Source organism: Macaca nemestrina, chromosome 1 (assembly GCF_043159975.1).
Source record: "Macaca nemestrina isolate mMacNem1 chromosome 1, mMacNem.hap1, whole genome shotgun sequence".
Taxonomy (NCBI): Eukaryota; Metazoa; Chordata; class Mammalia; order Primates; family Cercopithecidae; genus Macaca; species Macaca nemestrina.
This window is the reverse complement of record NC_092125.1, coordinates 135717022-135745003: the sequence shown is the minus strand read 5'-3', so window position 1 is coordinate 135745003 and position 27982 is coordinate 135717022. Positions and strand designations below refer to the sequence as shown.

Here is a 27982-nt window from a genome sequence, read left to right as displayed (position 1 = left end):
CTTCTCCCTCTTCCAATTGGCTTCCCCTACTTCTTTATCCAGAATGATTTATATTGTATAGGTCTAGCCCAGTCACTTTTTTACTCTACTTATCAGAAACACGTAGAGAGTTTTAAAAACTACGATGTCCAGGCCAGGTATCTTCCTACTAATTATATCAGAATCCCTTGGAGGAGGACTCATTAATAGTATTTTTAAAAATCCCTCCAAAACATTACACAGAGCATTCAAGGATGAGATCACCTCTCTGGTAATACGAGTTCTCCTCCTAATTCCTAATTCTCAAGTAAGAGATTCGGGCTTGGCCAATATTGTGTTAGGTGTCTACTTTATTCAACTATGTGGCTACTGGGGGTCTGTTCAAGAGAACAAAGACTCTTTAAGTTCGGAAGATAGTCTAAAAGGTGCTCATGTGGGCCTCCCATCTGCTAATAAAGTGTCAGCTCTGACAAACATCAACACATTGTCCAAATGTTAAGGTCTACTGTAAAAATAGGTCACTTTTAAATTTTTTTTTCTTTTATTCTTAAGATCAACAAGATAGTTGTTCATTTGCAAGTAATATTTATACCAGACCCAGTGATAGGTATTTTTTAATCACAATTTTTAAGGTATGCATTATTCTCCTATTGAAGATGAGGAAAATGAGGCTCAAAGAAAGTAAACTGCTTGTGTAAAGATTAATAAGTGGTAGAGCAAGATTTGAATTGAAAGCTTACACTAACTATATTATATCAAGCTGCCCCCATCTTACATACCTTTTCTAAATTATTAATGTCCTCAAAACAAGAAACTAACCTGAAAGTTATTCATGATGGTTTGATTGATCACAGAGAGTACATATACACACACACTGAGACATCGTATCAAAAATAAAAACCATATACTGTTCAAATATCATTAAGACAATCAATCATAATGCCATTAATTCAAGAATAGAAATAAAAATACAGTCTTAAGCTACAATAACTCATTATTTTATTATTAGATTATTACTCATTACCACTGGTTTCTTCTGTTATACCTGGTTGGATCATGGAATTACAGCAGAGACATTTGGATGTATAATGATTATGTTGCTGGGGAAAAGCAACTTACATGATAAGTATGTATCCCAGTTGTATTCTCTCCTAATTTGTTTTGCTAGAATGAAATTTGAAAAAAAAAAAAAAAAAAGGAAGAGAAAAGCACTACTAAAAGCAATACTAGTGGTAGTGTTTGTTATATTTGATTGAAGAAGAAATCACCATCACTATGTTCCACCCAATTCAAAATAATCAAACAGCTTTCACTTACTCATTTTGTTTATATTTCATTGTGATATGCTACAATGGATCCTATCTTGGAGTACAGTTGCTATAGAAATATCCATTCTGAAATTATTTTAAGGAAAAGAATAAATAACATTGCGTAGCTGCTTGTGGCTAGATTAATTCACAGAATGGATTAATGCATTAATTAACTCAAGCTTAGTTACTTTGCTCTTTGAAGGAATATCTATTGAGGGAAAAATCTTACAGAGTAGAAATTAATTTGGATTAGCTGTTTCCATGATGGAAAGGCCTAGCTCCAGTGATTACAATTATAACATAAAAACAGATTTCACTTCTCCATTTTGAGAAATTATTATTCATAATAAAATTTCTTTCTGATATAAAATCTTTTCTGATTTGAGGCTTCAGAAGTTTCTACAAAATAATGATTCCATTTTACTCATTTCTTTAAAACACTATATTCACATTCCTCTATACTTGTAAACTGAGCATAAAATAAGACTACAAAATTAAATAACATTAATTGGCTCCATGGCATAATGGTCAGCATATCTGGACTCTGAAAATTAAATGATATTAATTCAAATCCATGTGCCATCTTTCTCCATCTCAACTCTACCTCTACCCCCAATTATCAGCTCTTTAACAACTTAAAACTTAATGTAGTATCATGCAAAAACTCCTCCTCCTTCAACCAAAAATAACTATTCCTCCCTGGTTTTCCTCCGTTTACTTTTTAACACTACCATCCATCAAGTTTAAGTTAAAACTTGTTAATTGTATTGTTTTTGATATTTCTTCTCTCTCAACTCCCATTTCTATTCTACAGCAAATCTAATTATTTTTGACTCTATTCTCTTTGTCACTATTATCTCTTACTGAGACTTTTTCTGACTGATTTCTGCATTCTCCTTACCTCCTACTCAAATTTGTTCTTTACTCTATACCAGAGTAGGGTCTTTAAAACAGAAATTTGATTGTGTTATGCACCTGCTTAAACTTTTCCTTAGTTTTCCATTGGATTTTGTTGATATTCAACTTTTCAGGATAGCCTACAGCTCTTTCATGATATGGTCCTGTCTACCTACCCAAACTTACCTTATGCCAATCTCTGTAAATATACATATCATAGTCACATGTGCCTTCTACCAAACTCTGCGTTTAACTGTACGTTTACACTTGCTATTTTCTCTTTCTGACATATTATTTTTTCATGCTTCTATTTCAATGTAAACTCTTCTCCCACTGCCACATACCAGCTCTTTTAGCAACCTGAGGTTGTATCACCAATGAGCTAAGTGAACTTGTAAAATATGCTTCCTAAACCCCATTTGTCCCATGATCGAAAATATTTCCTTAGCATATAAAATATATCTATAAAATCTATCAAGTGTATTCTACATGGCAGGCATTCTGTTCAGGAGCTAGGAGCACAACAGTTAACAGAGTACTTTGTCTTTTTCTTTTCTTTTTTCTTTAAGTAGTCGATTTTACTTATTAATGGTTAAAAAACTGCTTCACTAAACATTGTTTTGTTATTATTTATATATTAATATGCTGAGAGCATTATTATTGCACATCTTTTTTTTTTTTTTTTTTTTTTTTTTGAGACGGAGTCTCGCTCTGTCACCCAGGCTGGAGTGCAGTGGCCGGATCTCAGCTCACTGCAAGCTCCGCCTCCCAGGTTTATGCCATTCTCCTGCCTCAGCCTCCCGAGTAGCTGGGACTCCAGGCACCCGCCACCTCGCCCGGCTAGTTTTTTTTGTTTTTTTTTTTTTTGTATTTTTTAGTAGAGACGGGGTTTCACCGTGCTAGCCAGGATGGTCTCGATCTCCTGACCTCGTGATCCGCCCGTCTCGGCCTCCCAAAGTGCTGGGATTACAGGCTTGAGCCACCGCGCCCGGCCTATTGCACATCTTTTTTCCACAGGTTTATTGAGTTATAATCAGTCTACAATAAACATAATTAATGTATAAAATTCAGTGCTTTGGATATATGCATACACTCATGTTACTATCACTACAATCCATGTCATAAACATATCCATCACGTTCAAAAGTTTCCTTGTGTCGCTTTGTTATTGTTGCTTGCTTTATCTCTTATTTCCTTCTTTCCTTCCTTTCTTTTTCTTTCTTTCTCTTTCATTTTCTTTTTCTTTTTTCTTTCTTTCCCTCCCTCCCTTTTTTCTTTCTTTTTTTCTTTCTTTCTTCCTTTCTTTTTCTTTTTTCTTTCTCTTTCTTTCCTTTCCTTTTTTCTTTTTCTCTTCCTTTCCTTTTTATTTCTCTTTCTTCTCTGTCTTCCTTCCCTCCTGTCCTCCCATTCTTTCCTCTTTCCTTCTCCTTCCTTCCTTCCTCTTTACTTTTTGTGTCCTTCTTTCTTTCTTTTTTTTCCTTCTTTCTTTCCAATATACCCAACATCCCTCTCACCCATCTCCTGGAAACCATCATTCTATTGTCTACTTCTACACATTTGACTACTTTAGATGCCTCGTATACAGGGAATCACACAGTATGTGTCCTTCTGTGATGGCCACTTCATTTAGCATAATGTCTTCCAGTTCTATCCATTCTTTCACAAACAATACAGTTTCCTTCTTTTGTAAGTCTGACTAATATTCTCTTGGATGTATAAATCGGAATGTCTTTATCCATTCATCTATCAGTGGACATTTAGGTTATATCTTGGCTATTGTGAATAATGTTGCAGTGAACATGGGGATGCAGATGTCTCTTTGAGACAATGATTTCAGTTATTTTAGATATATACACAGAAGTGGGATTGTTGGATCATACGATAGTTCTATTTTAAATTTTTTGAGAAACATCTATGCTGTTTTCTACAGCAGTTCCACCATTTTACATTGCACCAACAGCTGAACAAGGGTTTCAACTTCTCCAAAAACTTGTCAAACTTTTGTTTTTCTGATAATAGTCATTGTATCAAGTGTGAGATGATATCTCAATGTGGTTTTGATTTTCATTTTCCTGATGATCTGTGATAAGACTTTTTTCATATACCTGTTGGCCATTTGTATGGCTTCCTTGAAAAAAATATCCATTTAAGTCCTTTGCTAATTTTTTAAATTGGACTATTTCAATATTTTGCTATTGAATTTTAAAAGTTTCTTATAGTTTTTGGAAATTAACTGCTGGTTAATTAATGGTAAATATTTCTTCCCATTCTAAAGGCTGCTTTTTCACTTGGTTGATTGTTTCCTTTGCTATGCAGAAGCTCTTTTAGTTCAGCTAATATAATAGTGTGTAATCCCACTTATCTCATTTTGCTTTTGTTGACCACACTTTTGCTGTCATATCCATGAAATCATTGTCAAAACCAATGTCATGAAGCTTTTCCCATATGCTTCCTTCTAAGGAGTTTTACATTTGAAGGTCATACATTTTAGTCTTTAATTAATTTTGAGTTAATTTTTGTCTGTGGTGAAAGATAACGTTCCAATTTAATTATTCTGCATGTGGATAGCCACTTTTCCCAACGTAACATTTATTGAAGAGACAATCCTTTCCTCACTATGCATTCTTGACTTTTTTTTTTTTTTTTTTTTTTTAATTTATTTATTATTATTATACTTTAAGTTGTAGGGTACATGTGCATAACATGCAGGTTTGTTACATATGTATACTTGTGCCATGTTGCTGTGCTGCACCCATCAACGCGTCATTTACATCAGGTATAACTCCCAATGCAATCCCTCCCCCCTCCCCCCTCCCCCCTCCCCATGATAAGCCCCGGTGTGTGATGTTCCCCTTCCTGAGTCCGAGTGATCTCATTGTTCAGTTCCCACCTATGAGTGAGAACATGCGGTGTTTGGTTTTCTGTTCTTGTGATAGTTTGCTAAGAATGATGGATTCCAGCTGCATCCATGTCCCTACAAAGGACTCAAACTCATCCTTTTTTATGGCTGCATAGTATTCCATGGTGTATATGTGCCACATTTTCTTAATCCAATCTGTCACTGATGGACATTTGGGTTGATTCCAAGTCTTTGCTATTGTGAATAGTGCTGCAATAAACATACGTGTGCATGTGTCTTTATAGCAGCATAATTTATAATCCTTTGGGTATATACCCAGTAATGGGATGGCTGGGTCATATGGTACATCTAGTTCTAGATCCTTGAGGAATCGCCATACTGTTTTCCATAATGGTTGAACTAATTTACAGTCCCACCAACAGTGTAAAAGTGTTCCTATTTCTCCACATCCTCTCCAGCACCTGTTGTTTCCTGACTTTTTAATGATTGCCATTCTAACTGGTGTGAGATGGTATCTCATTGTGGTTTTGATTTGCAATTCTCTGATGGCCAGTGATGATGAGCATTTTTTCATGTGTCTGTTGGCTGTATGAATGTCTTCTTTTGAGAAATGTCTGTTCATATCCTTTGCCCACTTTTTGATGGGGTTGTTTGTTTTTTTCTTGTAAATTTGTTGGAGTTCTTTGTAGGTTCTGGATATTAGCCCTTTGTCAGATGAGTAGATTGCAAAAATTTTCTCCCATTCTGTAGGTTGCCTGTTCACTCTGATGGTAGTGTCTTTTGCTGTGCAGAAGCTCTTTAGTTTAATTAGATCCCATGTGTCAATTTTGGCTTTTGCTGCCGTTGCTTTTGGTGTTTTAGACATGAAGTCTTTGCCCATGCCTATGTCCTGAATGGTACTACCTAGGTTTCCTCTAGGATTTTTATGGTATTAGGTCTAACATTTAAGTCTCTAATCCATCTTGAATTAATTTTCGTATAAGGAGTAAGGAAAGGATCCAGTTTCAGCTTTCTACTTATGGCTAGCCAATTTTCCCAGCACCATTTATTAAATAGGGAATCCTTTCCCCATTTCTTGTTTCTCTCAGGTTTGTCAAAGATCAGATGGCTGTAGATGTGTGGTATTATTTCTGAGGACTCTGTTCTGTTCCATTGGTCTATATCTCTGTTTTGGTACCAGTACCATGCTGTTTTGGTTACTGTAGCCTTGTAGTATAGTTTGAAGTCAGGTAGCGTGATGCCTCCAGCTTTGTTCTTTTGACTTAGGATTGTCTTGGAGATGCGGGCTCTTTTTTGGTTCCATATGAACTTTAAAGTAGTTTTTTCCAATTCTGTGAAGAAAGTCATTGGTAGCTTGATGGGGATGGCATTGAATCTATGAATTACCTTGGGCAGTATGGCCATTTTCACGATATTGATTCTTCCTATCCATGAGCATGGTATGTTCTTCCATTTGTTTGTGTCCTCTTTGATTTCACTGAGCAGTGGTTTGTAGTTCTCCTTGAAGAGGTCCTTTACATCCCTTGTAAGTTGGATTCCTAGGTATTTGATTCTCTTTGAAGCAATTGTGAATGGAAGTTCATTCCTGATTTGGCTCTCTGTTTGTCTGTTACTGGTGTATAAGAATGCTTGTGATTTTTGCACATTAATTTTGTATCCTGAGACTTTGCTGAAGTTGTTTATCAGCTTAAGGAGATTTTGGGCTGAGACAATGGGGTTTTCTAAATATACAATCATGTCATCTGCAAACAGGGACAATTTGACTTCTTCTTTTCCTAACTGAATACCCTTGATTTCTTTCTCTTGCCTGATTGCCCTAGCCAGAACTTCCAACACTATGTTGAATAGGAGTGGTGAGAGAGGGCATCCCTGTCTTGTGCCAGTTTTCAAAGGGAATTTTTCCAGTTTTTGCCCATTCAGTATGATATTGGCTGTGGGTTTGTCATAAATAGCTCTTATGATTTTGAGGTACGTTCCATCAATACCGAATTTATTGAGCGTTTTTAGCATGAAGGGCTGTTGAATTTTGTCAAAAGCCTTTTCTGCATCTATTGAGATAATCATGTGGTTCTTGTCTTTGGTTCTGTTTATATGCTGGATTATGTTTATTGATTTGCGAATGTTGAACCAGCCTTGCATCCCAGGGATGAAGCCCACTTGATCATGGTGGATAAGCTTTTTGATGTGTTGCTGAATCCGGTTTGCCAGTATTTTATTGAGGATTTTTGCATCGATGTTCATCAGGGATATTGGTCTAAAATTCTCTTTTTTTGTTGTGTCTCTGCCAGGCTTTGGTATCAGGATGATGTTGGCCTCATAAAATGAGTTAGGGAGGATTCCCTCTTTTTCTATTGATTGGAATAGTTTCAGAAGGAATGGTACCAACTCCTCCTTGTACCTCTGGTAGAATTCAGCTGTGAATCCATCTGGTCCTGGACTTTTTTTGGTTGGTAGGCTATTAATTGTTGCCTCAATTTCAGAGCCTGCTAATGGTCTATTCAGGGATTCAACTTCTTCCTGGTTTAGTCTTGGAAGAGTGTAAGTGTCCAGGAAATTATCCATTTCTTCTAGATTTTCCAGTTTATTTGCGTAGAGGTGTTTATAGTATTCTCTGATGGTAGTTTGTATTTCTGTGGGGTCGGTGGTGATATCCCCTTTATCATTTTTAATTGCGTCGATTTGATTCTTCTCTCTTTTCTTCTTTATTAGTCTGGCTAGTGGTCTGTCAATTTTGTTGATCTTTTCAAAAAACCAACTCCTGGATTCATTGATTTTTTGGAGGGTTTTTTGTGTCTCTATCTCCTTCAGTTCTGCTCTGATCTTAGTTATTTCTTGCCTTCTGCTAGCTTTCGAATGTGTTTGCTCTTGCTTCTCTAGTTCTTTTAATTGCGATGTTAGAGTGTCAATTTTAGATCTTTCCTGCTTTCTCTTGTGGGCAGTTAGTGCTATAAATTTCCCTCTACACACTGCTTTAAATGTGTCCCAGAGATTCTGGTATGTTGTATCTTTGTTCTCATTGGTTTCAAAGAACATCTTTATTTCTGCCTTCATTTCGTTATGTACCCAGTAGTCATTCAGGAGCAGGTTGTTCAGTTTCCATGTAGTTGAGCGGTTTTGATTGAGTTTCTTAGTCCTGAGTTCTAGTTTGATTGCACTGTGGTCTGAGAGACAGTTTGTTATAATTTCTGTTCTTGTACATTTGCTGAGGAGTGCTTTACTTCCAATTACGTGGTCGATTTTGGAGTAAGTACAATGTGGTGCTGAGAAGAATGTATATTCCGTTGATTTGGGGTGGAGAGTTCTATAGATGTCTATTAGGTCTGCTTGCTGCAGAGATGAGTTCAATTCCTGGATATCCTTGTTAACTTTCTGTCTCGTTGATCTGTCTAATGTTGACAGTGGAGTGTTGAAGTCTCCCATTATTATTGTATGGGAGTCTAAGTCTCTTTGTAAGTCTCTAAGGACTTGCTTTATGAATCTGGGTGCTCCTGTATTGGGTGCATATATATTTAGGATAGTTAGCTCTTCCTGTTGAATTGATCCCTTTACCATTATGTAATGGCCTTCTTTGTCTCTTTTGATCTTTGATGGTTTAAAGTCTGTTTTATCAGAGACTAGTATTGCAACCCCTGCTTTTTTTTGTTCTCCATTTGCTTGGTAAATCTTCCTCCATCCCTTTATTTTGAGCCTATGTATGTCTCTGCGTGTGAGATGGGTCTCCTGAATACAGCAGACTGATGGGTCTTGACTCTTTATCCAGTTTGCCAGTCTGTGTCTTTTAATTGGAGCATTTAGTCCATTTACATTTAAGGTTAAGATTGTTATGTGTGAACTTGATCCTGCCATTATGATATTCACTGGTTATTTTGCTCGTTAGTTGATGCAGTTTCTTCCTAGCCTCGATGGTCTTTACATTTTGGCATGTTTTTGCAATGGCTGGTACTGGTTGTTCCTTTCCATGTTTAGTGCTTCCTTCAGGATCTCTTGTAAGGCAGGCCTAGTGGTGACAAAATCTCTAAGCATTTGCTTATCTGTAAAGGATTTTATTTCTCCTTCACTTATGAAACTTAGTTTGGCTGGATATGAAATTCTGGGTTGAAAATTCTTTTCTTTAAGAACGTTGAATATTGGCCCCCACTCTCTTCTGGCTTGTAGAGTTTCTGCTGAGAGATCTGCTGTTAGTCTGATGGGCTTCCCTTTGTGGGTAACCCGACCTTTCTCTCTGGCTGCCCTTAAGATTTTTTCCTTCATTTCAACTTTGGTGAATCTGGCAATTATGTGTCTTGGAGTTGCCCTTCTCGAGGAGTATCTTTGTGGCGTTCTCTGTATTTCCTGGATTTGAATGTTGGCCTGCCCTACTAGGTTGGGGAAGTTCTCCTGGATGATATCCTGAAGAGTGTTTTCCAACTTGGTTCCATTTTCCCCCTCACTTTCAGGCACCCCAATCAGACGTAGATTTGGTCTTTTTACATAATCCCATACTTCTTGCAGGCTTTGTTCATTTCTTTTTCTTCGTTTTTCTTTTGGTTTCTCTTCTCGCTTCATTTCATTCATTTGATCCTCAATCGCTGATACTCTTTCTTCCAGTTGATCGAGTCGGTTACTGAAGCTTGTGCATTTGTCACGTATTTCTCGTGTCATGGTTTTCATCTCTTTCATTTCGTTTAGGACCTTCTCTGCATTAATTACTCTAGTCATCAATTCTTCCACTTTTTTTTCAAGATTTTTAGTTTCTTTGCGCTGGGTACGTAATTCCTCCTTTAGCTCTGAGAAATTTGATGGACTGAAGCCTTCTTCTCTCATCTCGTCAAAGTCATTCTCCGTCCAGCTTTGATCCGTTGCTGGAGATGAGCTGCGCTCCTTTGCCGGGGGAGATGCGCTCTTATTTTTTGAATTTCCAGCTTTTCTGCCCTGCTTTTTCCCCATCTTTGTGGTTTTATCTGCCTCTGGTCTTTGATGATGGTGATGTACTGATGGGGTTTTGGTGTAGGTGTCCTTCCTGTTTGATAGTTTTCCTTCTAACAGTCAGGACCCTCAGCTGTAGGTCTGTTGGAGATTGCTTGAGGTCCACTCCAGACCCTGTTTGCCTGGGTATCAGCAGCAGAGGCTGCAGAAGATAGAATATTTCTGAACAGCGAGTGTACCTGTCTGATTCTTGCTTTGGAAGCTTCCTCTCAGGGGTGTACTCCTCCCTGTGAGGTGTGGGGTGTCAGACTGCCCCTAGTGGGGGATGTCTCCCAGTTAGGCTACTCAGGGGTCAGGGACCCACTTGAGCAGGGAGTCTGTCCCTTCTCAGATCTCAACCTCCGTGTTGGGAGATCCACTGCTCTCTTCAAAGCTGTCAGACAGAGTCATTTGCGTCTGCAGAGGTGTCTGCTAAGTTTGTTCAGTTTACTGTGCCCTGTCCCCAGAGGTGGAGTCTACAGAGACAGGCAGGTTTCCTTGAGCTGCTGTGAGCTCCACCCAGTTCGAGCTTCCCAGCAGCTTTGTTTACCTACTTAAGCCTCAGCAATGGCGGGCGCCCCTCCCCCAGCCTCGCTGCTGCCTTGCCGGTAGATCACAGACTGCTGTGGTAGCAATGAGGGAGGCTCCGTGGGTGTGGGACCCTCCTGGCCAGGTGTGGGATATGATCTCCTGGTGTGCCTGTTTGCTTAAAGCGCAGTATTGGGGTGGGAGTTACCCGATTTTCCAGGTGTTGTGTGTCTCAGTTCCCCTGGCTAGGAAAAGGGACTCCCTTCCCCCTTGCGCTTCCCAGGTGAGGCAATGCCTCGCCCTGCTTCAGCTCTCGCTGGTCGGGCTGCAGCAGCTGACCAGCACCGATCGTCCGGCACTCCCCAGTGAGATGAACCCAGTACCTCAGTTGAAAATGCAGAAATCACCGGTCTTCTGTGGTGCTCGCGCTGGGAGTTGGAGACTGGAGCTGCTCCTATTCGGCCATCTTGCTCCGCCCCCGCATTCTTGACTTTTTATTGAAAGTCATTGTATATGTTGTATAGTTGACTGTACATGGCATGGCTGTAGCATAAAAGTTCTCTATTGTCCCAATGCTCTACATGTTTGTTTTTATGCCAGTACCATACTGTTCTGATTATTATTGCTTTGTAATTGTTTTGAAATCAGGAAGTATAATGTTTCTAACTTTGTTCTTATTCAAAATTGTTTTTGTTATTTGGGTATTTTGTGCATTCATATATATTTTAGGATTATGTTTTCAATTTCTGTAAAAAATGTATTTGGAATTTTGATAAGGATTTCATTGAGTCTGTACATCGCTTTAGGTGAAATGGATACTTTAACATTAGTTTTTCCAATCTATATTCTAAGAATATAAGATGTCTTTCCATTTAGGTTTGTCTGCTTTACTTTCTTTCAGTATTTTAGAGTTTTTATTTTAAAAGTATTTCGTGTCCTTGATTCAGTGTATTCTTAAGTACTTTATTCTTTCTAGTCTTATTGTAAATTGATTTTTTTCTTAATTTTTTGGATAGTTTATTGTTGGCATACAGAAATACAACTGCTTTTTGTATGTGGATTTGAATCCTGCAACTTTACTGAATTTGTTTATTAGTTCTTCCGTTTTTTGGGGCAGTCTTCAGGGTTTTGTATGTATGAGATCATGTCCTCTGCAAACAGTTAATTTTTCTTCTTGTTTTCTGATATGGATGCCTCTTATTTCTTTGGTTTGACATATGGTTTTTGCCCATCATTCTGTTAATGTGGTGTTATCACATTTATTGATTTGTGTATGTTGAACCATCTTTTCATCCTAGGGATAAGTCTTGCTTTATGGAGATTTATAGGTGATAGAATACAATCTTTTTAATGTGCTGTTGAATTTGGTTTGCTAATATTTCATTGAAAGTTTTTGTATCTATATTCATCAGGAATACTGGCCTGTAGTTTTCTTTGTTTATGGTATCTTTGGATTTAGTAACAGTGTGATGCTGACCGCATAAAATGAATATGGAAGTATTTAATCTTCTATTTATTTTCACAAGAGTTTAGGAAAAAAGGACATTAATTCTTCTTTAAATGTATAGTAAAATTAACCAATGAAGCCACCTGGTCCCAGGCTTTCCTGTTTGGATTGGGTTTTGATTACTGACTCAACCTCCTTATTTGTTACTGGTCTCTTCAGGTTTTCCATTTCTTCTTAATTCTGTCTTTATAGGTTGTATATTTTTAGGAATTTATCCAGTTCATCTAGGTTGTCAAATTTGTTCACAATAGTCCCTTATGGTCTTCTTTTTTATTTCTGTGGCATTAGTTGTAATGTCTCCTGTTTCATTTCCAATTCTATGTTTGAATCCTCTCTTTTTTTCTTGGTTCAGATAACAAATTGTCAATTTTATCTTTTGAAAAACAATTTTTAATTTTATTGACTTTTTTCTTTTCTTTTTTTTTTTTTTTTTTTTTTTTTTTTTTTTTTTTTTTTTTTTTTTTTTTTTTGAGACGGAGTCTCGCTCTGTCACCCAGGCTGGAGTGCAGTGGCCCGATCTCAGCTCACTGCAAGCTCCGCCTCCCGGGTTCACGCCATTCTCCTGCCTCAGCCTCCCGAGTAGCTGGGACTACAGGCGCCCGCCACCTCGCCCGGCTAGTTTTTTGTATTTTTTAGTAGAGACGGGGTTTCACCGTGTTAACCAGGATGGTCTCGATCTCCTGACCTCGTGATCCGCCCGTCTCGGCCTCCCAAAGTGCTGGGATTACAGGCTTGAGCCACCGCGCCCGGCCGACTTTTTTCTATTGTATTTTTATTCTTCATTTCATTTGTTCCTGCTCTAATCTTTTATTACTTCCGTCATTCTGCTAACTTTGAGCTTAGTTGTTTTGTTGTTGTTGTTGTTTTGCTGTTGTTCATCGATGTTTAAAGTTATGATATTTATTTCAGATCTTCTTTCTTTTTTAATGTAGACATTTACTGCTATAAAACATATCTTAGTACTGTTCTTGCATAAGTTTTTTCTTTTTATTAGTCTTTTGGTATTTTGTGTTTTTGTTTTAGTTTGTCCTGAGAGATACTCTAATTCTGCCCCCAAGATCCAGTCACCACCCACCATGCCCCACCTCCAACACTGGGGATTAGAATTCAAAATGAGATTTGGTGGAGACACAGATCCAACCCATATCACTGAATTATAGTAATACATTGGTTTCTTTTACATTCTACTAGTTATAATATTATCTGTTAATGTAAGAGCATATAGACTATTATAGCCTCTACTGCATACAAACCAAAGAGTCTGTTCAAAGAATAAAACAGTAAATGAACTTAAGGAAATGATTTTAAGTTAGAGATCCCCCTAAAATAATAAATAACATGTTGACAAATTTTCAAAAGTGTCAATCAAAAGGGTAACAATTGCCATATTGACAGGCCCAGGGGCAAAGGTGGTGATACTGCTGACAAGATGTCAATGACTAAAGTAATAAAAGCATGGTGACCAGCTCAGGGTGGTGCCTGACAGCAAATCCATGTAACATAAAGGAGTCAGTATGATCAAGGTGAGAGTGACGAAGGTAAATAAAAGAAGCTGACATTTAAGAAAGGTGACAGCAGTAATGTTAAATATTAAGCCTTGGAATAAGAAGCTCAAAATTGTAAGTCAACAACATATCAGCCAATACTTGCTCTTGTGTTAACCTATTACCCCTCATATTTCTAGAAGGAGAATTCTCTGAAATAGACTAAGGTGAGGATAGAGTGTGAAGAGAAAACCAGTGTAGTTGCCCAGAGGTCACTTCAAAATAGAAATAACAATGTCTATAGGGAAGGATGGTTGTGAAGATCAAATAAGAAAAACTACAAAGCCCAAGCATGCTCATCTGTATCCTTCTGTTTCCATGGTAACTCTACCCCACCATCAAGCACCAGATCTTTTAGTAATCTAAGGTAGTATTTATCACCAATGAGCCATGTGAACTTACGAAATCCATTTCCTAAACTCAATGTCCTCATAATCTAAAACATTTCCATAACCTACGCATTGTTTCAACTGTATTTATTAAGTGCCTACACATGGCAGGCATTTCATTGGCCAACCACCAACGATAAGGTAACCACTGTTCTAGGGATACAACAGAGAATAAAACTGACTAAAAATCTATTTGAAGGCTACATTCTCACAGGATGTTGTCTGCTATATAGTGACTGTTCAGTACATGGGAAGTGATCTAAAATGAAATAAGGTAAACTTTTGAGTACTGGTTCTAAGAATCACAAAAAGTCCAATACTTGTCCCCACTCCGGAACAGAGTTCTCTGATAACTGCTAGGAACTCACTTATGTGTTCTGACTTCCACATGCTCAGCTGGAGCTCAGAAAAAGAGAAAAGAACATCATGAGGAAAAAGCAAGCTGGTTATTGAAAAGAACAGTAGAACTGAGAACAGAAAAACTTGGGTTCTAGCCCCAGCATTGCTATTAACTAGTTTTAACACCTTAAGAAAGGCATTACATTTTTTCTGTTATTTTTTATGGATGTTATTCTTGTCTTTATCTCTTCGAGGATAGTTAAGATTTTTTACATCCTTTTCAGATAATTCTATTATTGTTGTATTCTTCTGAGTAAATTATCTTACTATGTGAATTTACTCTTTTAAATCCTGTTCCTCAGCTTCCTAACTCATGGCCAACTACATCTCAACCAAATCCAGCACAGTTCTCCATTTTTTATAAATGGGGAAATGGTTAATCCAGAGGTAATTTTGAGTATAAAGTGAATGCTAAACCTCTAAAAACAATCAACCATAATGGGTATTCAATAAATTAGATTTTTAAATTTTTATATATATTATTTGGGTTTTAGAACCATATAAAATTACAATTCTGCCCCTCCCATGAATGAAAATAATGAGGTTCCAGATAACGTATCGGAGATTTTAAAAGTTGTTAAGTCCTTGAGCTGGGAATTCCACCTCTATGATGACAATGTTCTGTCTCAGAGACATAAGTGAGAAAACCAAAAAGGCAACATGATATTCCCAAAAGTCTGAAGGCAGAATTAATGAGCAATTGGTTCGGGACTTGAACCCAGACTGCTTGACTTTCAGGTTGCCATTACACCATCCTGGATATTTTTTGATCTGATCCTTTACAACTTGTTTGAGATTCAACTTTACTACATCACTGAATTCAGAAGAACACAATTCTGGTCAAAATTTACAATGAGGTTAGTCTGTATTTAAATTTCCCACAGCAAACCAAAGGTTATGGGTGTTTTGTTTTATTGTGCTACATTGTCATTAGACCCAGAGGGCCCCATGCATTAGAGCGCTGAAAATTTGGCATGGGATGCATAACAGTTCTGGTCCATCTGGACCAGTTGACACTGTAGTGGTTAATTTCTTTCATACTCCATCAACATGAACTGAGGTTAGATTCCCTATGTATTGGATCAGATTTTTCAGTTTTTTTTTTTTTTTTTTTCTGCCCATTCTAATCTTCGGTTATCTCTGCCAGAAGTAGCAATCTACTGTATACTGGCAAGGAAATATTCTGTCTTTACAGAGACAATTTCATTTTAAATTACTTTTCAGGTCAAACACTGCCATTTAATAAAAGTTTGGAACCTATACAAAGTCAATAAAAGGCATTAAAATTACTTATTAGTCATGGTATTTTCTTCCTCTATCACCAACTAGATAGTTTTGTTTTGATAGCTCCATTAGGTATAGCCTCATTGCTCATTTTTTCCTTGACTTCCTTTTAGAACATATGGACGTTACAAAAAATAAATTCTCGTTTATACACAAAAAGCTTCACATTACTAGAATTTTTAATAGAAAACGTGTCAAGTCTCTGATGCATAATAATTATTTTTAAATATTAGCTAAAGAACACATCACAATTTAACCTGAATGTACTATCAAAGAGGAAAATTATGTGGAGAGTACTACAGGGTTTAATGTATGTTTGTTTATAAGCAACTGAAGATGACTTCATTTTTCAATAACTGTAAGCAAATTTGACTTTACTACTTGCCATTGCAAGAAATAAAGATGAGGTCACATACATTTCTGGTACTAGTTAAGCTAAAGGCTCAGTTTCCCAATGAGACTGACCTGAAGTCATCTCAACACGATGGTCCTGACCCAGTGGAAAAACTTAGCATGGAAACAGCATTTAGCCATGACATACTTCAATATTATTTTTTGGAGGCTATCACTATCTCAAACTGAATCCATTATGATTTAAAACTGTATTTTTATTGATATTCATTGTTTTTCAACCTGACAGTGGCCAATGATTTATATCAATCTTCTCTTAACACAGGAATTAAAGAGACTGCAATATATCTTAAACTGAAGGACACTTTTTCAATAAGTCTCAAGATTTTAATACAGTTGTCATTTCAAAAGCCTACCTCTTCTCAGTTGGAAAGGGGTTTAGAGAAGAAGAAGGCAGCTCTGTTGATAAGATTGTTTTTATCTGCAGCAGTAGAGGATTCGAAAATTAGTATGACATATCGATGATGCCATTTTTTCAGTCATTTTTATTCTTTAAGTGCAAGAACACTGCAGCTGGCTGTCAATCATCAAACCACAAAATGAAATCCTTTGCCTGGCTAGGAGATTTGCAACTATACCAATGCTGGTAAACTAAACACCAAATTATAGCCTTTTCTCCCGCTTCACCCAGATTTCACAGGGGCTGCACACCCAAATAAATGCCTCTTGGCTACCCATTCATCTAACAGCTGGAAAGATGACACTTGACATTTGGAAACTTTCCTGTGAAGATTGCTGCAAGGCTTTCCCATTAGCTTCCTGGTGAGACTGTAAGGTCGAATAAGCTGCCTCAAAACCTGCAAAGGGTAACGGAAATACTCTAATATTAAGCCTGTGCAATTTAAATTTCTAATTCTCAAATAATAGCTCTTCAGATAGTGTAGAAATCACTGGTATATTTCAGGGCAAAAAAATGCCTTTGAAGATGTGGAATTAAAGTGATATTTTAAGCAATGATAATGATAACAAGTGTCTTTTATTTAAAGTTGGGACTGAAGGTCTTCTAAGTAACAGGGACTTCAACACAGAGAAGTTCTTGTAAGTTTGTTTTCTAAAATCCCTGACTGTCATATTTTCAACAACTGTTCATTTTTGTCCAGAGCAGAAATCTTTAACATGAGGCAGAGTTATTATCATTCTTTACGTTTTTTTCCCACATCATAAGCATTATTCAAGGTAGCTTTAAAATTCTTACAATCCAGCATTGTGGATTCATTTTGAAAATCACTGACCCCAGCATAAAATAAAATAGTAAATATGCCATTATTAAAATGCTCTCATCTTATAAATTTTCAGGTATAAACATGTCTTTTTTCCTCTTCAGAAAGATAATTCCTTTCAAATGTCCCCAAATCAGAAATTGTTAATAAAATGACAGTTTATTAAAGATACCAGAAAGAAAAATTTCTCATATAATATCAACCCAAAAAATAACAGAAGGTAAAAAATTTCATTTATTGATATGAATGCACACAATTCAATTAGATTTTATCACAATGATCTTTTTGCATGGTACTCAATTTGGAATTCCATATCTTTAATTGTCTTTATAATTGTCTGTTCTTGTTTGTTAACTAAGTATTTTTCAAGTAAAAGATTAACAAGAATGAACAGGCCTCCCTAAATGTTCAGTCATATGTCCAAATTAGATGAAATTAATGTTATGATTAAAAAAGGAAAATGAAACCTTTAAAAAATGTACATGGAGGGCATTGAAGAAATGGGAGACATGAATGATGTAACTTTCAATCTTGAATTCAATATCATCTGAGTCTAAAATCACTTTTTAAAAGTTCGAGACCAGCCTGATCAACAAAACTAGCTGGGTATGGTGGCACATGCCTGTAATCCCAGCTACTCAGGAGGCTGAGGCAGGAGAATCGCTTGAACCCGGGACGCGGAGGTTGCAGTGAGCCAAGATCGCACCATTACACTCCAGCCTGGGCAACAAGAGCGAAACTACGTCTCAAAAAAAAAAAAAAAAAAAAAAAAAAAAAAAAGTCAATTTAGTGATGTTGAATTGTACCTCATTAGCAACAATGACAGACAAAGATTCCTATGGATGTGCACCTCTTGGTCCCAAATCACCGCATAAACCTAGTTTTCTCATGCCATTCCATTAACAAATCCACCAAAGGAAGCTCAGCTCACAGAAGATGGAATATCTAGCAATGACTGGACTTCTCATTTCTCTTCAAACTAAAATCATAGCTACCATTTGTACTCACTCTACTGCAGGTCTACGGCATGAATTTGTCTCCACTAGGTCTTGAAATCACAAATTCGTTTCACAGAGCCTATTGAACTGCCATCAGATGGTAATGACTTTCTGTCACTCTTGACCTGGGGCAGATTTGAACTAGTGACCAAGAGGTTAAAGGCTCTGTATCTCATTACCAATCCCCTGAGATACTTAGTTCCCTCAACCACTAGTGATTTTTTTGTGCCTCAGTCGAGCCAGAAGAAAATACCCACAGAAAAAATCATAAGCAGTAGAAAAGTAGGTCACCAACGCAAGATATCTATGATAGTTTTGATGAGCCTAATAAACACCTATTTCAAAATATACCCATATACTACATGCACCTGAGTAGAATCACAGTAACTGTTAAAGAACTTCAATATAACTTTCAATACTATATCACACAAGCTACCATTAAGCTGAAAAAACCCTGCAGAGAAAGAAACTGAAGATGCTTGTGCTTCATGAGCTTACAGGGTTGAGGAATGTATTTTAGATTCAGTATCATTCCAGAATATTTGTGTGTGTCTTGTGTATCTATTCTAAAATAATTCTGCCTCACAAGTTAGTTTCAGAAGGGGGTTGACAAATTGGAAGACATAATATAGATTCCTAAATGAAACAGTCAAAACATTTTCAAACACCTTAACATGGATACTTACTACAGGAATACAGCATATTTTAATAAGGATAAAGTTTGCTGAAGAAAACAGAAGAATAGTATTTAGGAACATGTATTTAGGCAAAATCATGTATATACAGTAGTAGAAATATTGAAGCTAAGCCAACAATGAAAAAATTAACTTTTTTTTTTTTTTATTGTTGTTGAAAGTTGACTTCAAATGCTGGCTGCCAATAAACAATATTCTGTAACTATCCAGCTGCAATTATTCTGTATGTAACTAAGTAGGTAGTGATTCCTGAAGGCACTTAGAAATGCGTACTCAAATTTTTTAAAAATTTAATGCCCCGATGCCTCCTTCCTTACACTTTGCATTTTTTCCCTTAAATGTTTGATTTTCATGGAATGAATCCTACCTGAAAGAAAATAGATCTTTTCCTTTTCATTTCTTACCTATATTTAAAATGATGCTCTATACAAATTATTTTATTTGGATTTCTCCCTCAACCTGTTGATTCGTATTTATCCTTCTATTAATAACCCTTATTTTTTGTCTCTCAATATACATATTTCTACTACAACTGCTTTTGTAGCAGCAACATGTACATTTAGTTATTCCCTTCCACTACTGGTAATAAAACTGTGGTTTTTAAAATGTTGCATCTAAAATATAGTGAATTGAAAACAATTCTTAACAAAAGAATAATGACATGGCAAAAATAACTCTAATGATACATCAAATCAGTGAGTTTCGTGATTATAATTTCTATATAGATCAACTTTATTTGACAAATAATGTTCCATGTTTATAAGAGCTCCTTCTCAGGACTACCATGACTACTGCAGGGACAATGAGCTTCTGATCTGGGATTATAATTTAGAATAATTTAGTTTGTGTTCTATCTCTAAATTTTCTCTCAGTGGCAGGACATAACATGATGAGATATCCATATAGCCTTTTTCTCTCCACTTTTTGCAACCAAATCTGTTTATATGCTAATACTAGAACAAAGTAAGTTCTCCACCTTCTGAATGCTGTGTGAGTGGATAAAACAAACTCAGTTTCTCTACTAAACTCTCACAACACGCTTCTGATACAAGGTGTGTGGGAATTTCTCCCTACCAGCAAGCAAGCAATCAATTCTGTAGCGGACACAAGCTGAATGTCTTCTAATTTGGCTCAATTCTGACACTATCTACCTGATGATAGCACCAGTTCCTACAGGTTGAGAGCTCAGTCTCCAAAACTGCCCCCTACTACTTCAAATGCCAATCGCAAGCCCCAGGTTATTTCACCTGTGATGCTGACCAACCAGTTATAAACTGGGATTCTCAAAACCCCCTCTTTGGGTTAGATTAAATGGTTAGAGCAGCTTACAGAACTCAGGGGAAAAAACAAAAACATAAACAAAACAAAACAAAAACCAAACTTTTACTAGTTTATTACAAAGGGTATTTTAAAGGATACAAACACAACAGTTAGATGAAGAGACACATAGGACAAGGTCTGAAAGTGCCCCCAGCGCAGACTCTTCTGTACCCGTGGAGCTGGGGTGTGCCACCTTCTTGGCACATGGAAGCGTTCTAGTTAACTATCCTGGAAGTACCCCCGTCACCCATATTTGGCTATTGGCAAGTTCTCAGAACCTAGCCCTTTTGGGTTTTTACGGAAAGTTCATTACATAGGCATGATTGATTAGATCATTAGCCACTGCCGATTAACTTAACCTTCAGCCCCTCTCCTCTCCCTGGAGGTTGGGGAGCACGGCTGAAAGTCCCAATCCTAATCCTGCCTCAGTCCTTCTGGTGACCAGCCCCTATCCTGTAGCTACCTATGGGCTGTCAGCCATCAGTCAACTCATTAGCATACATACACACACACACACACACACACACACACTCTCATCACTTTGGAGATTCCAAAGATTTTAGGAGTTGTATGCCAGGATACAGGGTAAAGACCAAAATTTCACAATATCACCATGTGTTTTTATAAATTGATAACATTGGATATTAAATCAGTCTTCTATTTGGTGCTTTTGTAATGAAGGTACTGAGGTCCTCTACATGCTCTCTTAACCAAGTTGGTTGCATCTGACAGATTTACTGGACTATTTCCTTCCCTTGTTTTCCTCCCTATGAGACACAAAATATGTAAAGATGATTCTTTACAACCAGTAGGACACCCCTGTATACTACGAACGTTCTGCTTTTACTAGTTGAGTTGTCTACATACCAAGAGTCAGTTGTATGTTTTTCACCCTGTTTCTGTTGGTTATAAATGTAAATAAACAACCATTAATTAGTTATATGGCTGCAAAATGAAAGAAGGTTGATTCTATGAAAACTAAGTTGAAAGTTCTTAAAGGATATAATAAAAATGAGTTACTTAAAAAATACTGCTGTCAAATTAGGTGTTGGTCAAATAACTGAAATGACTGCAGGACAAACATAAAAATCTGGAAAACTGCATTGTATGATTCTTGAAGGTCTTGCACAACTTTTAAAAATGAAAATGGTAGACAATATGTTATAGATAGATTTAGGCAAGATACATAATAAACCTCTGGCTATTTTATTTAAAAACATCTTGGCCCTGGATTTTGTTAAAAGAAAAAGGCAAATGAGAAAACATCTATATGCTTTAATTAAAATTATAAGCTTTGGTCATATGCTTCTTATGTAATAAAAAATAAAATAAAATGATGAGGTTAATGTATGTGTATACCCTTTTTACAATTTCACATTTTAACTTTTTCTGATTAACCAACAAATTATTAATTTTGGTTTCACAGGAAAAGAGAAATTAAGGAATTAAACTAATTAAGGAATTCATTTAGCTATAGTCATTCTTTCAGTTATAAATTCTTTCTTTAGGTACACTGTCAAAATTATCCTTCATATTCAGTAATTCTTATTCATTTGGTAGAAGAAAATAAATATGTCTGGACTCCACTAATATCACATTATGAACAATTAAGGTGAAGTCATATTGAATTATTTATTAGTACAAGTAATTTAAAAAGAGTAAATTTAATATTATAACATAATGACACTTAAAAAGGGAAATTCTGACAAACTGGAAAATACTTTTCTTCACATTAATACCAGATCTTACACTATCACTTCTATAGGTAAACAATTCCTACCACACTACCTACTCCAAATTAAAATCCTAGCTAGGCAGTCTAGCCCTGGTATAATTACTGACCTTTATCTCATTTTTCCTATATAATCTCTATATTCAGAGCTTCCATTAGTCCCCCCTATGCTTTTTGATGAAATAAAAAGGAGCGCCTGCACAGTGCAGAACTTACGGAGCAAGCAAAGAACATCTTTGTGAAAATTCAAGGAAGGAACTCCTTCCTCTGCATAGAAGCAGCACAACAAAAGGTTTTATTGTTTGGTTAGTGGAGTTTGGCCTGGATTTCAGCCAGCTTGTACCCTGGTCTGGGTACCCCTTGTGGAGTGGGCAACATATAAAAACTTATCCAGCAGCCTTCTTTAAATCTCAGCAAGTCTAATTACTCAGTATTATTCTAATTTTTCTTATTCTTTAAAAAATTTGTACCTTGTTGTTTGTGATGTCCTTGCTGATTCCACATCCTAATATCCACATCCAGATGGAATCAGTCATTGTCTTTTCCAGGTTACCTCTGTAACTTTATGTTCTTTATTATTGTGTTAAATATGCTGTATTAGGCTTACATTACACAACTCACTTCTTTACTAGACAATAGGATTCTTAATTGCAAATTTAAATCTAATATTTGGGGCCATCTATTATATCCACTACTTTTGAAAACGTATTTTCTGAATGAATGAATGAATGAATTCATGCATGGATGACTTGGATTGACGGGTGTATGTGGATGAATAAATTAATGGATAAATAAAATGCTTTTGTAATTATCTAAAGTATCCTATTTCAATATTCATCTGTTAAGACTCTATGCATCAGATTTCTATTCAAATTTCCTATTTGCCATTTTTTTTCTGATCTCATTTTAACAATCCAAGGTGAATGATTTCTAATAACCCACAACAATGGTATACACAGTAAATAGTCACAAAGCTTGGTCTATACCAAGAGCTTTCCATACTTTCTCTCATAATCTTCTCCAAGACCCAAGAAGACAGTAGCTCTAATTATTATTATAAGTAATAATAATAATTTATAATTGCTTATTCACCCCATACCCTGGAGTGCTGACGTAACCTGTCCGAGGTAATATGATTTGAAAGTGTTGGAACTGCATCTGATGTCTTCTCTGTAGTTCAGAGCCCAAATTTATAACCACTATATTATACTGCTCTTATTTATGCATTTTGGTACTCTACCAAAGTCAAGTGTTGGGCCCAACAGCTATTACTTAATAAGTGGTAATTGAGCAAATTAACTAATGAAATTTAAGTGAAGCTCTCCTCAGAGAAATTGCCTTCACTTTCTCCCAACATGGATGTCTTCAGATAATCACATTTATCTGAAAAAGCATATTACAAAGAATTTCTAAACACCCAATTGCAAGGATTAATACTATAACCTGTTTATAAAATCATATTTTAAAACAAGCGATCCAGTGTTACATTTTCCCCCAAAACAAACTAATGTAAAATATAAGACAAAATGTCATAAGCCTGAGCTGTGAAACATACTGCAGACATTACAGAAATTTTTCTTAACAAATGCTACATTTGTGAGAAAACAATATTATAGTGCTAATGAACTTATCATATAACAAACTCATTAGTTTTCTTAACTCCTCCTTAAATGTACTGAAGATAAATGATTTCTGTATATTTTTCCTATTTAATAGATAAATATTTTGAGAATACAGCAATACATAAACATGGTTCCTGGCTTGCGAAGAGACAGACTAGTAAGTAGGCTTCAAACAAGCAGCACACAGGAAGTTCATGTCACAAACTCTCTGGATGAGGAGGAGGGAGCCAACCCTGAAGGACAAGTGGGACTCAACCAGAGGGAAATGGGTGGAGTTGGGGAAAGGCCCTGATTCAGGAGAAATCTCCGGTATGCTCGGGGACATTCAAATCAGCATCACAAAGCTAAGAAGTTTGGCCTTTACCTTGAGTGTGAGGAAAAGTCATTGCCATTTTTTTTTCTGATCTCATTTAAAGGGTTTATAACCCCCATGATCGTGCCACTTGCATTTAAAACCCTCATGAAGGGTTTTAAATGAGCAAATTAGGATTCAACTGATACTCTAGAAAGATGACTCTGGCTGCAGTGTAGGGGTATTGGATTTGACAGGAGAGAAAGTGGAGGCAATTTCAAGAGAGGTGATAGAGACCAGAACTAAGTCAATGACAATGTGGAGAGAGAAAAATCCCACTTTGTCTATATGTACCTTGTTAGCCTTATCGCTGCTTAGCACTTTGCATCCAACACCCTGGCAGGAAGGTGGAAATGCTGATTTTACTTGACAGAGATTTTTACCTACCTTCCATCTCTACTCCATTTTAAAATGTAATTCAACACTTAGTTTGACAAGTCTGAATCCTTCAGCCAAATCCAAAACTGTTACATGGCACAACTTTTATTTTATATTTCAAACACTATCATTCCTATCAATATGTGTTTTTAAAGCACATGCATGTTTTCTTCATTATACCTAAAGGTCTGTTTCTCTCCTTTCTCTACACATCAGATTTCCATTCAAATTTCCTATTTGTCATTACATGGAAGTAAAATAATTGTTCTTTTTTTTTTTTTTTTTTTTTTTCATCCAAGCCCCACACTACTCAAAGATGCCAAGGAGGAGGTGGGAGTAGGCAGGTGAATCAAACTTTTAAAAGATGATGTAATCAGTGTCAAGTCCAGGCCCTACCTAGCAAGTAAGTACATCCTGTATTAGTTACACAAACATGAGAAGGACAACTAGAATAGACAAAACGGTCACGGAAAAGAGGAATAAATTAAAGCAAGCATTAAAGATAAAATGAATTTTGTTAGCATGTGGGAAACAAACAAGAGAACCAAAACAAGAGTGGTAAAAAAGCATAGTGTGAGCAGTCTTCCCTGAATAGGAAAGAAAGAATAAAAATTTTATTAACAAGAGCAAATTTTTCAGGAACAATTTACATAAATGAGGTAACTGTGTCTACATTTAATGAAATCATAGAACGAAAAGAACACAAATCATTTAGTCAGAAAGTAAGTTACTGAGATCTGACAGTTACACCTTTCTTCCTCAAGACCACAGTCACTGTGGCAAAGTATGCTCAACTTCACATCTCATCATTTCACATTCTGTATTTCATCATAAAACTAAGTTGTTTTTAAAAATTACAACTGAAGGGTGGGCATGGTGGCTCATGTCTGTAATCCCAGCACTTTGGGAGGCTGAGGTGGCGGATCACCTGAGGCCAGGAGTTTGAGACCAGCTTGGCCAATGTAGTGAAACCCCATCTCTACTAAAAATACAAAAACTAGCCGGGTGTGGTGGCATGCACCTTTGGTCCAAGCTACTCGGGGGCTGAGGCATGAGAATTGCTTGAACCCAGGAGGCACAGGCTGCAGTGAGCCAAGATCATGCCACTGCACTCCAGCCTGGGCATTAGAGTGAGACTCTGTCTCAAAAAATAAAAAATAAATAAATAAAATTTAAAAAAATAAGAATTGCAACTGAAATTCATCAAACGTTTGTCTTCTTTCCATTTAGGTGCATAGAGTTTGGAAAATAGATAGGACCTTATTGGGTCCAAATGAACAGATCAAACTACTTTTGGACTATGTAAGACTACAATTAATGTAGATTCTAGTATATGTCCTATAATATTGTATACCATCAGATTTGATAAGTGTATGATCTATGTATTTAAGGCAATAATAAATATTTTGAACACAACAGGACTAACGACTTCACAGTACTCAAATGGTAGGAATGCATAATACATTTTCTTTCTTTCTATTTTTTTTTTTTGGGACAAGGTCTATCTCTGTTGTCCAGGTTGAAGTGCAAGTGGCATGATCAGGGCTTACTGAAACCTTGACGTCCTGGGCTCAAGTGATCCTCCCACCTCAGCTTCCCAAGAAGCTGGGACCACAGGCATGTGCCACCATGCCCATCTAATTTTTTATTTTTTGTAGAGATGGGATTTTACTATGTTGCCCAGGCTGATCTTGAACTCCTGGGCTCAAGCATCCTCCCGCCTCAGCCTCCTAAATTGCTGGGATTATAGGCGTTAGGTGGCACACCTGGCCCGATTTTTAATCAATTAAACAGTTCTACTACCTAGTCTACATTTTAAAATTTTTATCCAAGTAAGTATGTATGTGACATATTTTATATATGCCGTATAGAAATGCTCTTATAGATAAGTATCAAAAATAAATGAAGTATTTATCCATTGGAAAAGAATTAAGTGGAAATGATGAAAAATGCCTACCTGTATATATTTGTGAATGTACCAAGAAGCTTGCTTTCCATCATTCACTGATTCCACTGTAGTGTTAGCCAAACCAATGACATCGCCACCTGCAAATACCCATGGTTCACTAGTTTGCATAGTTTCTGGATCTACTTCTGGGAGACCCCATCTGTTAAATTTTATAGGGCTCAAGGCTTCTTTTACTGGAAAAAAAGTGAAAAACAATAGACAATGACTAATCAACAGACAATTCCATAACAATAATTTTAAAATTAAGAAAAATTATGGTTTAATTATTATTCCAGGGATTCAAACAACAGTTTTTAGTAAACTGTAAAAATGAAAAGCTAACAAAACTTTGGCGTTAACAACACATTTGAAGTGCACTGACTTAACTTTACACCTCACATACAGGAATTAAAGACCACAGATTTGGTCAATGTTTCAGAGCAGACATTTATGTCTACGAAGTATGGATCTATAAAGAAGGAAAGTACAACCTTTTAAATACATACAAAATACGTTTTCTAAAACTTCATTCATAGCCATCATTTTTACAGATCTCTTACTACTCATATCATCCCAAACTTGTTCATGTGTGTCACTTTTGAAAGTTACATCATGAATTCAGGTCAATGGCTAATCTCCTTTTTACAACAAAACATTTTATAAAGCAAAATGAGACAAAATATTTAACATTTTCATTAAATTATTTGCACTTACTATCAAGCAATTTAATGGATCTAGTATATAGTTACATTTAGCCAGCAATTTCTGCTTTGTTTTGTTAAAAGCAACAAATGCAAACATTACCATTAATTCCTTGTGGAAATTACTCTGTAAAGTAGTTTCGCAATTATTTGCTAAATATGCTGCATTCCTATGAATTTAAAAGAGTCATGGAAGAGGAATGAGGTTGTGCTTCTTTAAGAAAAATATCTAACGAATATTTTGAAAGCATAATACTGACATTTGGAAGAGATCAATGGATGCAATTTAGAGAAAGGGTTGAACAAGAGAAGAAATGAAGAAAGGTGGACAACACCCCATTTGATGGAGTAAACTGAGTAAGCCAGTGTTTAGGATAAAATGTTCTCTCCAGGTAATGATGTCATAAGTTTTAAGCAAAGCATCTCAGACTAAGGGCCTTATTCTTTACTCCAACTCAAAAGAGAAAAAATTAATCACAACTTAAAGTAAAGGAGGAGAGCTTGGTAGATTTTGGAACAGAAAAGTTAGTTGTTGAAATGATTTATGAATCAAGTATAAGGCAAAATAGCCAAATATAAAAAAATGTTATTTTGACACCTAAAACCAGTTTCTTCTGAGTAAAATAGAGAAAAAAAAAGAAATAAAATAAACATTGGTATATATTTGTAGCTTTCTATTTAAAGAATGTTAGAGTTGTAGAAAATTATTGAGGGATTACTGTTGATTGTGTTTTTCCCACAAGACCACAGGTTCTATGAGAACAGGAATGTGTCCACACTGCTTGCCTCTGTTTTACAGAGCACACTACAGTTCTTGAAGCAGAGGACACTCAATTGGATTGATGGATGAATGAATGAATGAGTAGATGGGTCAATGATATCACACTCAGGTTTTTATTTTAAAATCTTCTACTGTTTCTATTTGTTTTTTCATCTTTCACTGAGAGAAAAATTAAATATTCAT

At 36.3% G+C, this 27982-nt stretch overlaps 1 protein-coding gene across 6 annotated transcripts in view; it reads right to left on the bottom strand.

Moving 5' to 3' along the window:
* The window catches only part of LOC105485445 (dihydropyrimidine dehydrogenase), an 875814-nt gene that overhangs the window by 458109 nt on the left and 389723 nt on the right, over window positions 1-27982 (bottom strand). For all 6 annotated transcript variants that reach the window (XM_011747801.2, XM_024793997.2, XM_071074657.1 and 3 more), the window contains one exon: window positions 26327-26511. In XM_011747801.2, coding sequence (XP_011746103.2) covers window positions 26327-26511 — 185 coding nt within the window. The remainder of the gene's footprint in view (window positions 1-26326; window positions 26512-27982) is intronic.